The sequence below is a fragment of the Camelus bactrianus genome, chromosome X, assembly GCF_048773025.1.
Source record: "Camelus bactrianus isolate YW-2024 breed Bactrian camel chromosome X, ASM4877302v1, whole genome shotgun sequence".
Taxonomy (NCBI): Eukaryota; Metazoa; Chordata; class Mammalia; order Artiodactyla; family Camelidae; genus Camelus; species Camelus bactrianus.
In genome coordinates this window covers 1769677-1789191 of record NC_133575.1, presented here as the reverse complement: position 1 = coordinate 1789191, position 19515 = coordinate 1769677, and the positions used below count along the sequence as shown (strand labels likewise).

The 19515-nt window shown below is 51.6% G+C and overlaps 1 protein-coding gene across 2 annotated transcripts in view; it reads left to right on the top strand.

Annotated features, from left to right (window-relative positions):
- The first annotated feature begins 320 nt into the window (after positions 1-320).
- MXRA5 (matrix remodeling associated 5) overlaps positions 321-19515 on the top strand; it is a 30000-nt gene continuing 10805 nt past the window's right edge. Inside the window, exons 1-5 of one of the 2 annotated variants that reach the window (XM_010968279.3) lie at positions 321-838; positions 3362-3577; positions 8665-8794; positions 8985-9375; positions 12662-17629. In XM_010968279.3, coding sequence (XP_010966581.3) covers positions 792-838; positions 3362-3577; positions 8665-8794; positions 8985-9375; positions 12662-17629 — 5752 coding nt within the window. In that variant the 5' untranslated portion in view covers positions 321-791. Of the gene's footprint in view, positions 839-948; positions 1068-3361; positions 3578-8664; positions 8795-8984; positions 9376-12661; positions 17630-19515 lie in introns of those variants that run through there. The other variant, XM_074359687.1, reaches the window with a different exon arrangement.

Here is a 19515-nt window from a genome sequence, read left to right as displayed (position 1 = left end):
AGTATCACCAGGCTCCCCAAAGTTCCCGGCCCCAGCCCAGCCCCCTCAGGCTCTCCAAATAGGAGAAGAGCATCCACCTTTTTTTTTTTTTTCTTTTGGCAGGAGGATTCTGGCAGGGGGAGGGAAGCTGGCGGCCAGGAGCTACGGGAGAGGCGGGAGGGCGTGGCCGCGGGGCTCACGTTGCAGCCGCGCCTGCAGCTCGGGGGATGCCGGCGGGGCGCAGCCGGCTCCCGCCAGCACTCGGGTTCCGAGGCTCCGCCAGAGGAAACCCCGTCCCGCCCGGGGGAGTGCAAACTCGCTTCCTCCTCTCCTCCCCGGAGGGCAACACACCGTCTCCAACTCTGCCGGGAAGAGCGCTCTGGGTGCGGACTTTGGGCTGCAGCTCGCCCCGCGCCCCCAGCTTCTGCGCCTCGGCCGGCTCCTCGGACTTGCCCTGGGACTGGAGACGTTCCTTCCCGCAGCCGCGCGCCTTCGGCCCCGGCGGTTCCTCCCGCCGGCGCGGGCGAGGCGTGCCCGCTCCGGACGCAGCGCCATGAGCGGCGGAGAGGAGGGCTGAGCGCAGAGCGGCGCGGCCAGGGTCCCTGGGCTGCGGCCCGCGCCCTGTGTCCCCGGGGTGGGGCAGGGTGGGGGTGGGCCGAGGCGTGCACTCGGGGAAGTCTCTCGGCGCCGGGAATAAAAGGGAGCCGGCTCGCCTTGCGGCGCTGGGAAGCCGCCCTGCCTCGCCCCCAGCGCCGGGAAGGGCATGGCCCCGGCGGACCCCCGGCGGTGACTCGCGCGCCCCGGCCCCGCGGATGCTCTGGGCGCACGGCTCCCGTGTGTCGCGGCTTCCGAAGGACAGGTGAGGACCGAGCGCGGCCAGGGCGCCCGGGGGCGGGGTGGGGTGGGTGGTGCTGGCTCTGTCTGCAGAGGGTGGAAAGAGTTGGGGGCGGCCAAAGGAGGGACTCTGCTGGGTTTGGGACGAGAGGGGAGGCGAACAGACACGTCGAACTGTTAATCTTGGCACCACGTCAAAGGGCTGAGGGGGCTGTTACCCTCCAGGGGAGAAGCTGGCGGCATCTTGCGGGAAGGTGCGTGGAGCAGGTCTAAGGAACGCTAACCCTTTCTCTTACCCCTCTCCGAGCGACCCCTCGCTCAGGCACCCCCGGTTTCCAGGGAGTCACCAGCCGGATCTCCAAGTAAAACCGGCTGCGCTCTTGGGTTGGTGGGGGGAGAAGCCACTTTTGCGGAGCCTCTTAACAAATTCCTCAGGTTCCCGGCACTAAAACCCTCTCCCCCGTTCCTCACCTCTCCCCCACCCCGACCCCGCTCCTCCTCCTCCCCTGGAACAGAGAGACGGAAAGCCCCCGGGGGTAGCGGGGTGGCTGAGCCGCGCGGAAGCTGGGTAAGTCGCCATCTGGGACAGTGTCCGGCTCCCAGGCCTCGGAGGTCTGCAGGGCCGCCGGGCCGCGCCCCGGGAAGGCGTTGGAGCGGCCGCCGGCAGCCCGCCGGGGGCGCAGGGCCACGCGCCCAGCCGCTGCAGGTTGTCCCCCGCCGGCGGGGAGGAAGGCCGAGCGCCGCGAGCCACGGCCCCGGCTTCCCGGGGCTCGCCGGGCGTGCCCGGCGGTCCTGCAGGCTTGGGGCGCCTTCCCTCGCGGCCTCGGGGCTAGGGTTCCCTGGGGCGCGTTCCTGCGAACTTCCGAGGGGACCTGCGTGGAAGGCGGGGCGGAGAGCGAGGCTGCGGAGGAGGCAGCGGGCCGTCGGGGCCAGGCCCGCCGGCGGGCGCACGGCGCGGGCCGCGAAGCCCTTGGCAGAAGCCCCGCGCGGAGGTCAAGCGCGCGGGCGGGAGCGGGGGAGGCGCGGGCTCGGAGAGCGAGGAAACCGCTCTCCGCGGGGCTTCGGGAGCCGGTTCGCCCCAGGGCGCGGAGGAGGAGCCTCAATGTGTGTGTTTCTTTTCTTTTCTTTTTTCTATTTTTTTTTTTTTTTTTTTTTTTTTTTTTGCAAAGCTGCCTGCACCGTCAGCTCCTTCTGGGCAGCTGAAAGGCGAGACGCGTACAGGCTTAAGGGTGTATCTATTTCGAGGTCCTGTAAAGGATGGAAAAGCTGCGGATTGGGGATGCCCGTGCCGCGTGTGATCCGATGGAGAGCTTATGATCAGAAGTTAGGGGTTGCCCAGAGCAGGGGCGAACGGACGGGCGCGTTTCTCTACGCTGTTCTTTACTGCCCGTGTGCATTACCCCTTTCTAAATAAATCTAGTGCAAGAGTTGACAAAAATATCCCACGATGAAGGCCAGAATGGATGCATGAAAAAAATAATCGCTGACGTTCTAAAGGAGGTAGCTGATGCTAATACTTACCTGACCATCTTTTTCCTTCCTCCCTCCCTCCCTCCTTCCCTCCCTCCCTGCCTTCCTCCCTTCCTCCCTCCCTCCCTCCCTTCCTTCCTTCCTTCCTCCCTCCCTCCCTCCTTCCTTCCTTACCTCCCTCCCTTCTCCCTCCCTCCCTTCCTTCCTCCCTCCTTCCCTCCCTTCCTTTCTTCCCCTTCTCTTTCTTTCTTCTTCTGCTTTTTGTCCTCTTGATCATATTTTTGTTGGCCTGAAGATTCTTAGTCAGGCACTTTCCGTCGTCTATCCGATAGCAGATTTTTCAAGGATTTCCCCCAAACTTTCTCCCTGATAAACAGTGACAGTGAACCAGCTCAACGTTCTGGTTCTTCCAAGAAAAAAAGTTTTTTAAACAGAGTAAACAAACCCACAGACAATGGAATGAATTTGGCTTTAGCGAATGCCTCTGTAAGCACGTTTAAGAAGATATAATTAAAACTTTAAAGGATGTCATTGAAAGAAGGAAGCAGTCCTGATAGCAAATTGAGATGCTTTCTGTTCACGTATGTACAATATATTAATGGCTCGGAATTAACATTATAGGTGGACACATATGTATTTTTATTATTTATTATGGAAACATAAATGTATCTCTTGTCTCTATACAAACACAAATATACATATATATATATATATACACACATTTATACTAATACATATGTGTGTGTAAATATACATTTATACAAGTATATATTTGTATATGTTTGTGTATCTTTGTGGGTGTCTGTGTCGGTGTGTGTATTGCGTATGCTCTCACAACGTAGTGAGAGTCCCAAATCGCAGTATCCAAGTCAAGAATGGAGGTTACGTTTTACAGTAACGATGAACGTTAATGGCGAAAGATTTTTTTTTTTTAATTGTTTTATGTTTCTTGACGCAGATGTTCTGCTTTTGGGGGAAGTTGCATCCCACAATGCACGGTGCAAGTAAAATCTGCTGAAAATACAGACGTGCTCCCTTGGCACTAAGCGCCTCTGGTTTTGTGGTTCCCCCCCAACAGGTGTTCTGGGATAACGCCCCCCGACAAGATGCCAACGCGGGCGCCGTGGCAAGCACTCTCCGTGGTGCTGATTCTGCTCTGGGGACACCCGCGCGCCACGCTCGCCTGTCCTCACCCTTGTGCCTGCTACGTTCCCAGCGAGGTCCACTGCACATTTCGCTCCTTGGCTTCAGTGCCCGCCGGGATCTCTAAACATGTGGAAAGGATCAATTTGGGGTTTGTACCGCATTCTTTGTGAGCAATTTCAGCCTCCTCGCGTGCGTGTTTGTTTGGTTTTCCGAACGTGTCTGTGCATTCGCGCAACGGCAGATGTATCCTCCTTCATTCGTCCCCCTGTTTTGAGTTATCTGCTCCTATCTGCACTGAATCACGGGGACGTGTGTAACTGGTCTTTTGGGGGGGCTGTCATCTGAATTGATCCACCAGCCACAGCCTCCATCACAAGGCTTAATAATGAACCGTCATGGACAACTTCAGTTCCTCGATAAGTCTCCTTTGATAACAATTCTTCAGTACACTGCAGATGCGAACGCATATGACACACAGATAAATACACTCACAGTATTTAAGTAGACCTCAGAAACTACTAGAGAATAATAATTTTTTTTTTAAAAAAGGATGAATCAGACATTTCTGACACCTTGTAAGTTACCCTCATGATGCGATTTTGACTCTGATGAAATAAGAGTTCTTTCAGATTCTGCCTTTGGAAAACATTGATGTCTTTGGAACAGATATTTCTGTGCAGCATTTCAAGGAGGATTTTTCTATTTTTATTCTGTTTTAGACACATCGATGCTCTCTATGCCTCAGTGTGAGTTGCTGTGAATTGTAGCTGCCTCATGTACCATTTTCATACTTGACAATCACTCGTACAATGTTAATAGCGAACAATCATTTGGACTCCTTCAGCAAAATATATTTGCCACTTTCTACCATCTATAAAGCAACAAAACGATTAAGGGTTTGAGGAGTAGCCACCATGGGGACATTTTAGAGAAATGGCCAAGCTTGAGTCAATGAACAAAAAGCCATAAATGTGCCTCGATATCTTTGAGTAGAGAGTTTTTTTTTAAATTCTCATATTTATTCATTATAAAGTCCAGCAGTAAAATAAAAGAATGAGAAGTTAAGACAATAAGATAGAACCTTCCCTCATCCATAGCAACAGACCATTAAATAACTTTCTCCAAAAAATGTTGACAAACTTTACAGTGTGATTATCTGAAACTCTAACCAGAAGGATGAAAGCTCTTTGCCAGAAGAGGGGCAATTAACAGTTTTTTTTTTTTACAGCTTTTAAACCAGTTCCTGTTCGTACAATCGTACAGTTTATTAAGAAGAGGAACTTGCTTTGAATCAGGGTAAAATGGGTCATGCTAGGTTTGTGGGAAGGAAAATGGAGTTTGTGTGTGATTTCTCTTCTCTCTTACACCTCCTGGTGTGCAAAATGCCTCTGCCTACGAATTGTGTCTTCCGCGGGCCGTTTCTTAGCATAGTGCCCCACTTCCTGGGTTACCCACTTAATCCCTCAATTCTGACCCCTTTGCAGGGCACAGAATGGGGGGTCCTGTCAGATAGGCCATAGGGGGCCCCCTAAAAAGGGTAGGGGTGAGGGTGTGACTCCTGCCTAAGAGGCATGAATACCTCACCTGTTGTGTGTTGGGGGTCTGGGCTGTCAGGTTGGAACTGGGTTTGGGGAAGATACTGCAGGCACCCTAAAAAAAAAAGTTTAACTGATGGCTCTAGTCGTGCAAAGACCTATAAACTGTATCTGTCAAGCTGTTTGCATCTCATTCACATTGTTCAAGATGACTTTCTTCTGCCCAGCTTTAAATTGCCGTGCTCTGTAAGTGGGGGCACTTAAGTAGCGTTTCAATTAGAACACAGTTTTTGGAGGTTTCATTTCAAACAATGGATGGTGAACACGATGCGTTATGGTATCTTAAAGGCATTGCCCCTGGGAAGAAATTTAGATACCAAAATGCTTCTTTTTCGTACTGCGGCCAATAGTATCTTGAGATGGTTTTGTATTGTGTTAGAGATAGAATGGGGGGGGGGGACAAGTAAGGAATAGCTTCACTGCGCCAAATCTATGACTTCCATCTGGCTTAATTTGTAACATGATTCAGTGTGTCACATTTTTAAATCACTCTTATAATGTCACAGCACTGTTTCTGAAAATCAGTCTCAAAGTAGAAAATGAGGCATTGTGCATTCTGTTGGGGAAAAAAAGGGGGAAGGAAAAAAGAACCAAGATCAATGTTTACTACAGATAGAACTCAGGATCTGCACTGTCTTTTAGCAGTCGGCAAAGGGTTTAAAACTCTCAAGGAATGAGGGATTCTTGGCAGAGCACTAATGGAATTTTTCATTCCCACACACATTTTTTTTAGGGTTCTCATTCAGCATTGAAAGAACATTGGTTTTTCCTGTTTCGACAGCCCCAAAAAGCTTTCTCAAAAATTATCTTCCAAATATTTCTGAGTACGAAAAACAATCATCCACTTAATGTCTAATTTATAGACCTTTAAAGATTCTTTTTCCCCCTTGATGAAAAGATGACTTTTGATGACATCTTTCTGGAATTTCCCACATGCCCATACTGCTTTTTGTTTTTTTATTTTAAATTTTACTTCAGATTTTATTTTAAATTTAAATTTTATTTTAAATTTACTTTATTTTAAATTTAAATTTATTTTAAATTTTACTAGATACTCATGGATATCCATGAAGCAGTTTTACATATATTTATTTTTCTTTCTTTTTTTTATTGAGATATCACTGACCTATACCATTATGAGTTTCAGGTGTACAACATAGTGATTCCATATGTGTGTTTCTTGCAAAACCATCCTGTATTTCTGATATTAAGAAACCATTTCATCTAGGTGGTTATGTAGTCACTAATTGCCAATCAACAGATGAGGAAGGTAAAGAGGTAATCAATTACAGAACGGGGCTGTATCCCAGGTCTTCTCAGCCCCCATCAAATTCTCTTCCTTGAATGCCACGTGAATTTCCCCATCTCTCTGGTGGTTTTTACACAGACGCAGAGAGAATTCATCCCCACCCCTCAGGTGTGGAGGGAGACGGAATCACCTCCTCCGCTTGGCATTCAGGTGCTTCCCTTGCCTTTTGTGTGTCCCAGAAAAGTTCCTCCATTCTTATGTCTGACACCAACAACACTTGCATCTGTAGCTCTTGGATGTCTCTTAAAGACAAGCACCAAGAAGATAATATAGGGGAAAATCCTGTAGGATTTATATAGGTGATAGATAGATGATAGGTACATAGATAGATAGATAGATAGATTAGATGGACAGATGGATAGATTCATGGATGGATGGATGAATGGATAGGTAGGTAGATAGACAAATAGATTAGATAGATCGATAGGTAGGTAGGTAGATAGATAGAATGGATGGATGGATGGACGGATAGATAGGTAGGTAGATAGATAGATAGATAGATAGATAGATAGATAGATAGATAGATAGATAGATAGATATGATGGATGGATGGATGGTTGGGTGGATAGAAAGACAGATAGACAGACTGACCAACACTCTCTCATGCTAAGGCAGTTTCCACTCCTGATATTTGAGGCTGAGTTACTCTCTGTGTTGGGCCCGTCCTCTGCATTGTAGGATGCTGAGCAGGGTCCCTGTTTTCCACCCACCAGGTGCCACTCACACACCCCAGCCAGTTGTGACACCCCCAAAATATCTCCAGACCTCGTCCAATGTCCACAGTAGAACTGTTAACTCTCCAAGTTCTTTGCTGTTTGCGTCGGAGGTGGAACCCTCTGCCGCCTTTCTGTCCCGCGGACTTGCTGAGGATAAAGGCCTGCTTGTCCCTGTCGCTTGATTTGTTCTCTGCTGAATCCTCTGATCAGGGTTTCTTAACTGGGCCATTTCTCTGTAGTATTTTACCTCTTACCCATCAAAGAGAGCAGAGGTCAGCTGAGAAGACCCAGGAGCAAGGCACTACAGAGGAACGGGGTTGGCAGGGCTCTCCATATAATGGTCCATTGACCGCATGAGTCAAAATGAGAAACAAGAAACGTGATTACCTTTTATGATATTTCCCCGTCATGCGCAATTTTGGATCCTTCTAGTGGTACCCTAAGAGGATGGGGTACATGTCATTCCATATGAAGTTTCCTTTGCCTGCCTTGGTCTCATTAAAACAATGCAGTGATGAAAAGCGTTCTTTGAAGAGTCAGAAGCAATTGAGGTGAGCGGTTTTTGCGGTCGAAGGTCATGTTGCCTGCACTCAGCCAGCATTTATAGCGGAAAGGTGCTTCCTAAGGCTGGCTCTTAGGGGAGTAATTACCCAGCTAAAAATTGGGATCCGCTTTGAGGCTCATGGGTGTTGATGAGAAAAACTGGACCTGGCTGTCATCTGCTGAGTTAGCTATGAGCTCTTCGTGTCCTCTGCAGACATAGTTCGTTTTATTTAGGTGACGAGGGGAAACAACAAATGGTGTTACGATAGGTGTGTTTCACTTGAGCAGAAGCACTGACCCAGCGTAACTGCCCGACAACAGAGCAGAGTCCAGGATTCTCCATTCATCTTGTAATTCATTCTCCAGGGATTAACGTTGGGGATTCTCTGGTGCCACTAGCAATGGCGGAGAAACGAGGAATTTCTGTCCCAGTCAAGGAAGCATCAATTGTCTAGGCGGAACCAAAACCCAGAACACACCAGGATGTTTACAAACAACTTAAATCATCCATCGGAACCGGCAACTCGTTTCTGTGAAGTCGGGGTGGCCTTGTTCACCTGCCAAACATTTCACTTTGGTTCTTTATCGTAGGGAATCTCCTTCTCTCATTATATGCAAGACTGCTTTTGATGCCTGTTTTATTTTTTTTGTTTCTTTGGTTTTTGGTCCATTTTTTAACATTTTTTTATTGATTTATAGTCAGTTTACAATTTTTTTTTTGTCCATTTGGCTGGCTATATGTCTTTGGTATGATTCCCAATCGCAAGCAGAATTTCCAATGAGGGGCCGTTTCCACCAGCTTCCTTCAAAAGCCTAAATCCCACCAACCACATTAGCATTCACCAAGTCAGAATTCCCAGCCTCGAATATGCCTTAACTGAATGAAAGCCGGTTAAAACAATGGGTCTGTTTCCTTCCCACCTTAGACAAGGACACTGAAGACAGGAATGTGCTTTGAGAATGGTACCGTTACAACGTTTTGCTTCGTTGCCCCCTGGGCAGGCTGGGAGATCCTCCCCAGACGGGACTGACGAAGTCAGTATGTCTAATTGCCGTGTTTTATATTTTCTAGGTTCAATAGCATACAGGCCTTGTCAGAAACCTCGTTTGCGGGACTGACCAAGTTGGAGCTGCTGATGATTCACGGCAACGACATTCCCAGCATCCCCGATGGGGCTTTAAGAGACCTCACGTCTCTCCAGGTAAACCCGGACGTTATGAGTGACATTGATTGCAGCCTGTAGGACCACGAAGAAGGGACTGAATGAAACAGCATTTAAAAAAAAAAAAATGAGCTTAATGTCATTCGTTTCCTGCCCTTTGTTCTGGTTTTTGTTTTTGTTTTTGTTTTTGAATTATACACAGGATTTTTCGCCCTCCCTGTCTTTGCAGGTCTTCAAGTTCAGCTACAATAAGCTTCGAGTGATCACGGGGCAGACCCTGCAGGGCCTCTGGAATTTAATGAGGCTCCACGTCGACCACAACAAGATCGAGTTCATCCACCCACAAGCTTTCAGCGGCTTAACGTCCCTACGGCTCGTCCACCTGGAGGGGAACATGCTCCAGCAGCTCCACCCCGCCACGTTCTCCACGTTCTCCTTTCTGGATTATTTCAGACTCTCCACCGTCAGGCACCTCTACTTGGCGGAGAACAGGATGAGAACCCTCCCCACTGGCATGCTCCAGAACATGCCACTGCTGGAGAACCTTTACCTGCACGGGAATCCGTGGTCCTGTGATTGTGAGATGAGGTGGTTCCTGGAATGGGATGCGAAGTCCAAAGGTAAGAACAGCCAGTGTGACTCCTGGATGCCCTCTCCTTACCGTTCTGGAAACATTCCTTTCTCCAGCATGCCGGTGTTGCTCCGTCTTGGGTCGGCTTAAATCCCATCCCCAAATCAGCGAGGCAGGAAATGTTATAACTTAAATGTCAAGACACCCCCCCCATTGCATAATTCAAATGTGTGTGTCATTTAGCAGAACATAGAGTAACCATCATTTAATCGACCACAGACCGTTGACCATGGTTGGCATAGAATGGGTGTCTGGAGCATTATCTTTAACCGTGGGCTACAGCTAAAGGTGAGATTTTTCTGTGCATCCATGTCCTATGGGAAATACTCAACGATGCTTGGAAAAGAGAAGGCTGGGCGTGGCTGTGAGATTATGATCTTATTACGGGGGAAGACAGGTGTTCTGTATTGATCCAGAGAACAACCACAGAAACCAGGATTGACATGTAGACGTTGCAAGAGAGGATTTTGAATCAAAATAAAGATTCTCTTTCCCACCCCCTTCTCCAAGCCCCACATGGGAACCCGTCCTCAGAGCCCGTTAGGTTTACCATCTCTGAGTCTCTTTGTCCGTTTCCGTCCCCACCGCCACCAGCCTGGGGCTGCCTCCTTTCTTAGGTGTCTAAGGATGCACGTGGAGCATTCTGAGCGGGTTTTACTGCGACGTTGATGGATCACATTCCTCTTGAATCAACGCCTGCTCAGGGCAGTGGTCAGAACACATTTTTCACTGGTTTTTCACTGGTTTCCACCCACTCCCCATGCTCCTGCAAGGGGCTGGCCCCACTGTCCCGTGTATTCACCCAGTTCCATCTGCACTGCTCTCCTTTCTGTCCCTTGCACTGTCTGAACCCATTTCCAACTCACCGTCGCTGGACTGGTTCAACATCTGGCAAGAATACTCTTCTGCTGGATGCTCAAGGAGCTGGCTTCTTTTCAGATTTTGCATCTTCACTGAAAGTTCTCCTCTGAGAGGCTCTCCTATCCTGAATTTTGACTTACCCTCTCAGCCTGTGTGCATGTGGGGACTTCTGGCACACCCACCTCATGTCACAGTTTAACTTAGGCACTGACGGTGGTCAGGTGGTCCCCCCCCAACCCCGTGGATTGGTGGAGACTGTCAGGTGGTGTCATCTGTCGCTCCACTGCAAATCTGACATCAGATTTGCTCAACCAGGCAAGCGATGGGGAAAGACAGTAACATACCCACTGCTTCATAGTCTCAACCAGAAATGTCACATGTCACTTCCATTCCTAGGTCAGTGCTTAAACCCCCGTAGGTCTGGGCATGGAGAAGGGTGGGGCGTGCTGAAAATCCTTTGGGAGACTCATTTCCCAGCAGAAACACTACAGTATGGAAATGGAATCGTGAAGCTTTTTCAGTCAGCAAGACATAGTCATTCTGGAGATTCACATGTGTGCCTTTGTGTGCGTGTGTGTGCATGTATGTCTCTATATGTTTGTGTGTTTCCTCTGTGTGTATGTGCGGTGTGTATTATATTTTTTTGTCTCATATTTGTGTGTGTGTGTGTGTCTGTGTTGGGGGAGGTATGTGAAGCCATCATATTTGCAAATTGGGGTTTTTTGCTTTGAACAATGCATGGAAAACCCATGTTCAGTGACGCAGAAGTAAATAGGGTGACACCAGCTAGAAGGTTTATAATACTCCGAGTCACAGATGATGGGATGTTGGCTGGTTTGTTCCCAGTGGGATTAGATTAAACAAGTAGGCAGGTACCACGAAGACTGTCCAAAAAAAAAAAAATCTTCGTCTTCTACTCTCCCCAATAGGAGAGATGAGGGCAGCAGTGACTAATACAGAAAAGCCATGAGACGTCCAGCAGGGAAGAAAACATAAGATGGCTCTACAAATGTCCGTTTCAGGGGTCTCTTTACCATTCAGATAGACATGTCAAGTAGGGCGTTGGGTGTGGGGCTCAGGAGGATGTGTTTGGACGGCAGCTGCACATGTGGAACTCATCGGTGGTGGGTGGATGCTAATTGAATCCATGCACGTGGGCGAGGCTGTCTACGGTGAGGGCAGACCAAGAAGTGGGAAGCGCTTAGACCGAATCAAGGAACGCTTCATCCCTAATGTGTTGGCCGGAGAAGGAGAAAATTCTGGAGGATTTGGTGTCCCAGAAGCCAAGCGTGGAACATGAATCCAAAAAAAAAAGTAATCACTGCCTGAAATGAAAAATTCCAGCAAAAGAAATAATTATAAAAGGTAGACACGGTTCATGCCAAAGTTTGGTCCTGCAACCTGGAAATATTTTCGTGGGTTGCAGTTCCTTATGCAGATTCTCCTGGACCTTTGTAAAAGGTAAATTGTATAATATCTGTGAATAGAGATTCTTTTTTAAAAATTTTTGAAGGATAATTTATTTACAATGTTTTCTTAATTTTAAGGGTACAGCAAAGTGATTCATTATATTTATCTATCTACCTATCTATCCATATATTCTTTCTCAGATTCTTTTGCTTTGTAGGTTCTTACAAGATGTTGAATATAGTTCCCTGTGCTGTACAGAAGGTCCTTGTTGTTTATGTATTTTATATAAAGTAATTTGTGTTTGCTAATCGCAAACTCCAAATTTGTTCCTCCCCTCTCCCTTTCCCTTTTGGAGACTGTAAGTTTGTTTTCTATGTCTGTGAGTCTCTTTCTGTTTTGTAAATAAGATCACTTGAGTCATTTGTTTTAGATTCCACATATACATGATATCATATGATATTTGTCTTTCTCTGTCTTAGTTCACTTAGTATGATCATCTCCAGGTCCATCCATGTTGTTAAAAATGGCATGATTTCATTCTTTTTTATGGCTGAGTAGTATTCCACTGTATATATACACCACTTCCTCTTTATCCAGTCACCTGTCGATGGACATTTAGGTTACTTCCATGACTTCCATATTTATAAATAGTGCTGCCACGAACATTGGGGTGCATGTATCTTTTCGAATTACAGTTTTCTCCAGATACATGCCCGGGAGTGGGATTGCAAGATTCTTTTTTAACTAAAAAAAAAAATACCTTTTAAAAAAGTACTCATTACTCATGTTCAAGAAGTGACAGAAGCCGGGTAAGTTACCACACACTGCGCTAAATGGGTTGAAAGTCCGAGGTGACGTCGGAGAGGCAAGGTGGGCAAAGCATTAAATCATTCTGGAAATGCAGCCCCCGCCCCCAGGTGAGAAAACTGCAGATGAGGGCTTTATCCTCTGGCCGTTCTCCGGTCCCCTGACTTACGGGGTGTGTGTTCGATTATGTGTTTCAGGCATTCTGAAGTGTAAGAAGGACAAAGCTTACGAAGGGGGTCAGCTGTGCTCCATGTGCTCCAGCCCCGAGAAGCTGCACAAACAGGAGATTCAGAAGCTGAAGGACATCACGTGTCAGAAGCCGTCCATAGAGTCCCCTCTGAGGCAGAACAGGAGCAGGGGTAGCGAGGAAGAGCAGGACGCAGAGGAGGACAGTGACAACCAGTTCCCCTTGGAGGGCTTCCAGTATCCCCCGTGGAACGTTTCTCTGAATATGAGCGACGAACACGGGAACACAGTGAGCTTGGCCTGTGACATCAAGAAGCCGATGGACTTGTACAAGATACACTTGAACCAAACGGACCCTCAGGAGCTGGAAATAAATGCGACTGTCGCCTTGGACTTTGAGTGTCCGATGACTCGGGAAACGTACGAGAAGCTGTGGAAGCTGATCGCCTACTACAGCGAGGTTCCTGTCAAGCTGCACCGAGAACTCGCGCTCGGGAAAGACCCCCGACTCGGCTACCAGTACAGGCAGGATGCGGACGACGACACGCTCTACTACACGGGCGTCAGAGCCCACGTCCTTACGGAGCCAGAGTGGGTCATGCAGCCGTCCATCCACATCCAACTCAACCGGCGTCAGAGCACGGCCAAAACGGTGCTGCTGTCCTATTCGTCTCAGCACGCCCTCACCGTGTCCGCCAAAGACGCGCGGCAGGCCCGGAGCATGAGCTGGGTGATGATCGAGCCTGGCAGAGCCGTGCAGAGAGCCCAGACGGTCTTGGAAGGGAGCCCGTGCCAGCTGAGCTGCAATGTGAAGGCTTCCGAGAGCCCGTCCATCTTCTGGGTGTTCCCGGATGGCTCCGTCCTGAAAGCACCGGTGGAGGATGAGCACGGCAGGTTCTCCATCCTCACCAGCGGCTGGCTGAAGATCAAATCCACGGAGCAGTCGGACGCCGGCCTGTACCAGTGCATCGCTCGGGTGAGGGGTGAAACGGATCAGATGGTGTACAGGGTCCTTGTGCAGACGCCTGCCACGCCGCCCCCCGATGGACATACGGTGACCGTTCAGAAGGACCCAGGGGAGTCGGTGATGCTGCCTTGCCGTGCGCTGGCCATACCCGAAGCCCAGATTAGCTGGATCCTCCCAAACAGAAGGATAGTTAACGATATGGCTAACACGTCCCACGCGTACATGTTGGCAGATGGAACTCTTTCCATCCCAAAGGTCCAAGGCAGCGACAGTGGTTACTACAGGTGCGTGGCGGTCAACCAGCAAGGGGCAGACCATTTTACTGTAGGGGTCACGGTCCACAAGAAAGGATCTGGCAGGTCATCCAAAAGAGGCAGGCGCCCAGGTGGGAAGACTCTTCCTGGGGGAAGGGGAGACGTCGTGGAGGACGAAGGGGGATCCGGCGTGGCAGACGGAGACAACGTGTCCAGGATGGCGCTGCTGCACCCAAAGGACCAAGAGATGTCCCTTAAAACAAAAGACGACGGAGGTATCCCCGGAGGTCAGAAAGCCAAGAAGGGGCGAAGGAAACTGAAACCCTGGAAGAGTTCTGAAAAGGAGCCGGAGACAAACGTCGCTGAAGGTCGCAGGGTGTTTGAGGCCAGACGGAGAATAAACGTGGCCAACAAACAGATTAACCCGGAGCACTGGGCAGACATTTTAGCCAGAGTACGCGGGAGAAACCCGCCTAAGGGAACAGAAGTACCCCCGGTCGTGAAGAGCACCACCCTTCCAGCGGTGAGTCAACAGGTGACGTCCCTTTCGCCCGCCGTGCGTGCCCCATCAGCATCGCCTGTGCGGACCGCGACCAGCGTTGAAGAGTCCTCAGGAGATGCACCTTTCTTTGGGGAGGAAGAGCAGGCGTCTAGCGCTGTTTCCTCCACCAAGACAGCTCCAGTCGAACATGGCCACGACGGGGCAATCCCCGCCGAGCCCCACGTGACAAGCACGCGCCCGGAAGGACTTAGCGACGACGAGTTTTCTGCGAAGACCAAGGCTGCGGCCCCCACTGCAGTTGACTTGAAGTGGGCCGCAAGCACAACGGCTTACCAGTCCTCTGCTACTCGGTCGAGCCTGGGCGTGGTCCACGGAGAGCCCACCACTGGCAACGAAGCCACGGGGCGCTGGTCTGCACGAGACGCTGGAGCCGAGCCGGAGCGTACGCCCAAGGAGTATGAGTCGCCCCTGGACGCCACCTCCTTGGCCGAGTCTGAAACGGTGCCCAGCTCTTACCCAGATCTGGAGACGAATTCAGCACCAGGTGGGGCTAAGAGGAACGTCTTGACCACTACGGACGTGACTGCAGCCCCCACGCCGGGGGTCGCTGACTCCAGGATGCCCGAGCCACTCGAAGACCCCACTTTAGGAGAGCCAGGTGTCCCAGCAGAAGCGCAGCTACAGGAGCAGACAGATGACCCGCAGCTTCTGGAAAACGGTTCGAGCCCTCAGGGCCACCCGCTGATGGAAAAGGGCAGAGAGGGGGGTTCTCAGACACGGCGGGGCGGGGGTCTGCATGAGGGAGACGCCGTGGACTCCAGAAGTGCTGAGAGCAGGAGGCGAGGCGCTGAGCCTTCCCCTCCGCTTGACCCTGCGCTGGAGGTGACGGACACCGTCGCTCCCTTCCAGCATCCCAGGGGAACCACGCGTGGCCCTCTGTGGGACGCGGGCGCCACAACGGTAGCAACGATGCTGATGCCACCCCAAACGGCCACTTCACCACCGGCCCTGACCTCTCACGCTTCTCGAAAGAGGCCCAACGGCAGGAGACGACTTCGCCCCCACAGGTTCCGGCAGCGGCACAGACAAAGCCAGCCCACGACGCTCGCCCCGGGGGAGACCTTTTCTGCTCCACCAACGACGCGCGTACCCGAAATGCAGACTCCAAACCAAGCGGCCAGTTTGCCGGTTCCTGCGACCGCGGTTGACAGCACGGCTGGAACAGCAAAACAACTGGATGTGGAGAAGCACACAGAACCCGCATCCAAGGGGACATACGCACGCCGGAAACACGGCAAGAGGCCGAACAAACATCGGTACCCCACGTCCACAGACGGTCCTCCAGCTTCTGCGTCCAAGCCCAGCCCTGCCCCAGAAGACAGACACAAACACGTCGTCACCCCCAGTTCAGAAGCTGTCCCTTCATCGACAGCCATCTCTCTCCCAACGGGGGGCCCACATGAGATGAGCAGAGTGGAAGATTATAGGACAACCACCACGAAAGTAAATCTGTCTCATGATAAACTGCAAGGGACAATTCCTGTATCAGATGGAAGGGAAATTAAGAACTATGAGGTCACAACCATCCGTGGCTACGAAACTGACAGGCTTGTCCCTGGCGAGTCCATCACGGACGTGGCGTCCCCTTCTGGGGCCGAGGTCTCCACGGTGGGAGGATTTAAGGCAGGATCCTGTCCTTTTGGCTTTGAAGGGAACGCGAGCTGCAACCCCCCCACGTCGGCCCGGCCTGAGAGGCTGCGGACAGACCGCACCGTCGCCAGCTCTTCAAAAACTCTTACAGACTCGCCCCTTTTAAAAGAGCTGCAGGACGTAGATTCTCCTGCTGAGTTTTCACCTTTGCCTGCCACCTCTGCGCTGTTGCCGCAGGAAGACGTCACCAGTTCGACGCCTCCCTCAAGCGTGAAACTAGAGGCGTCTTCAAACCAGGCAGAAACCAGCCTCAGGGAGGAGGGTCATCCCGCAACCACTCCAGCCATGACCCAGTCCGAAATTCGACCCCAGAGTCAAGTGTCGCCACCGTCCCCAGCGGAGCAGCCGGCATCCCCCAGCGTCCCATCCACAACCCCCGTGTCTTTGGCACAAACCAGCACGAATCCCACGCCTCTCACTCCAAGACCGTCGCCGACATCAAGAGCTTCCAAAGACAACGCCCCCTTCAACCATGTGGGGGTCCCAGGAGCCCGAACGCCGTCCGTGCCTACTGAAGGAACACCGCGTACGTTGAGGCCAAATGAGTTTTCCAGCCGGGACAAACCTAACTTCACTCCAAAGCAGGAGTTAGGAAAGGAAGCGTTTGACGGTAGAACCAGGAACGTTCTTCCACCACGTGGCCCAGATGCGAGCGCCCAAGTGTTCCAGCCACCTGCCAGAGTTCCCGACAGGGTGCTCCCTCCCAGAGGGACGGTGAGGCCACCACCGCCTGTGGCCACACAAAGCTCCCTGAGACACTTTGTGCCTTCCCAGGCCCCTCGGCACCTGACCAGCAAACCGGAAGCCACCGCATCTCCGTCGAGGGCTCGGCCAGAGCACAGGCATGTTACAACCCCAAAATGGTCAAGCACGACAGCTCCCGTGGTTCCGTTGCCCGGGTCCAAACCGGACCTTCCCAGTTCATCAGCGGACCGTGCAGCTGGCCGATTCAGCGGCAAGTCCAAGCTGTTCGGCAGTAACAGCCTCCCCGATGTGAGGGACCCTGCTGGCAAGCCCCCAAGTGCGAGAGCTCCTCACTACTCCAACGGAAGGTTGCCTTTCTTTTTCAACAGGACCCTCTCTTTCCCGCAGTTGGGAGTCACTCCGAAGCCCCAGATACCCACCTCTCCTGCCCCAGCGATGAGAGAGAGGAAGGTCAACCCAGGCCCCTACAACAGGATCCATTCTCAGAGCGTCACTCACGTGGATTTCGGTCCCCCGGCACCTCCGGTATTACATCCTCCCCGGACCGCGGCGCCGCCCTCGACCAACGTCCAGAGCGTCCCTCTGGTCTACTCTACCCGGAGCCCCATCCCCACCTTGACGCCTTCCGTCCAACCTTCCAGAAGCTTCCATCAGAGCAGCTCAAAGCTTTTCTCTGCCGGGGGACTTCCTGCGTCCAAGTTCTGGGTGCCTGGGGAAAAGCCCCAGATCGTCACCAAGTTCCCCCAGACCGTGTCTGTCATCGCTGAGACCGACGTTGTGTTCCCGTGCGAGGCAACGGGGAAACCCAAGCCCTTTGTTACTTGGACCAAGGTCTCCACAGGTAGGGGATTTGAACGTCTGCATTTTAACTAGGGCTTGTGTAAGGGGTTGTCTTGAGTCTGGGACTCCAGGTAGAACCACAGACTCTGGGGAAAGGACAGGTAGATGGGACAGGAAGGGACGTCTGAGAAGCCATCAACAGACATATTCCTTTACGAGAAACGGGAAGCAAGGAACCAGAATGGGTGTGAGATCTTCACGGAGCCGTGGAAACACGTATGAAGTTCTTTGGATAGGAAGGGTCCACAAAGGCGCCTCTTGCCTTCTCCCAGGGGGATCCAGTGCAGAAGTCTTCCACAAGCCCTTTGCGGGGGCAGGGGGGTGGGGATAACAGTGCAGAGTCCCCTTGTCCTTCCACCGGCTTGAGAGGTCAGTACAGCTTGGTTTGCGCTCATCACGCATTGCTTGGATTTAATCCTAGAGATACGGGCATCAGCTTGGGATGTCATAACAAAGCACCGCAGACGGGGCACCTTACACAAGAGGCATGTCTGGTCTCCCGGTCCTGGAGGCTGGAATTCTGAGATCCAGGTGTCGGCAGGGCTGGTGTCTCCTGAGCCCTCTCCCCTTGGTGTGTGGACGGCCGTCTCCTCCCTGTGTCCTCCCGTGGGCGTCCCTCTGTGTGTGCCTGGGTCCTCATCTCCTCTTCTTTATAAGGACCCCCCTTCTATAGGATAAGGACCCACCCTAGTGACCTCATTTTATGTCCATCATGTCTTTAAAGACCCCCATCTCCAAATCAGGCACATTCGGAGGTCCTGGGGTCAGGGGTTCAACATGTGGATTTGGAGGTGGAGTTGGGGGAGGCACCATTCAGCCCATGACAAAGGTCTTTACAGTCACCTCTACCTACTTGGCATCCAGGGCTGGTGCCCCAAGAGCACTTGGCTTCGTAAAAATGACCATCTGCTTTGTCGATGGTAACACAGACTCTAGATGACAGAAGAAAGTGAAAGCTGAGATGGGAGGGAGTGGCTTCAAGACAGCAGAGCAGAAGGACCCAGAGTTCACCCTCGCCCACAAATACATAAAAAAAAATACACCGACACGGGGAACAGTTCTCTTAGGAACAGCTGAGGAGCTGCGCCTTGCATAAAGGACCTCTCTTCTCCTCTCTCAGCACGGCTGTATCTTTCAGGCTCAGATTCTGCTCAGAGGGTTAGGGTTTTGGTTTTTTCCCCAGTTTCCATTTAGACAATCCAGGGTAGGACTGACGCGGATAGCGCCGTCTCTCCGGCTGCACCTGCCCCGCTCAGCTTTATCTCACACACGTCAGATGTGCTCCGATGGTGAGCAGAGGCGCTGAGCGTAGGGAAGTCACCGCCGTCTTTGATCCGCCCAGCGTTCCGCTGCAGATGCTTTCGTAAAGACTGAATAAGGGATTTGCTTGAAGCAGCAGATGGGGGGCGCCATGGGGTTTTCATTCTAAAAGGGGTTGTGCCTTTGCGGGAAAGCCCCTTCCTCCACCGGGACGCCCCATTTGCATTCACGCTAGGGGTCTTCCGTGCCCTGTGCCCCTTTAGAGCATCCGTGGCCCACGTCCCCTCCCTAGACATGCAGACACACTCCTGTCCTCGGTCAGGAATCTGCCTCTGCTGCTGGCTTCTCCCCTGGAAGCCAGCCAGCTCACGGCGTGCACAAACCACTTTCCCTCACGTGCACCCCAGCGTTGTCTGTCACCCTGGAACTGCACGATGCCTGCATGTTATGGAGCCTTTTCTACCCAATAAACCAAATCAGCGCCCTCAACCTGGGCAGATGCCCCTGGAGTGCCCCATCCACGGTGGAAAGCCTTGTCATGGGGCGCGCAGATAACTCAGAAGGTGGAAGCCATGAGTCATCCTTGGGGTGGGGGCTGGGGAGAGCTTCCAGGGCCCGAGGGCTCTG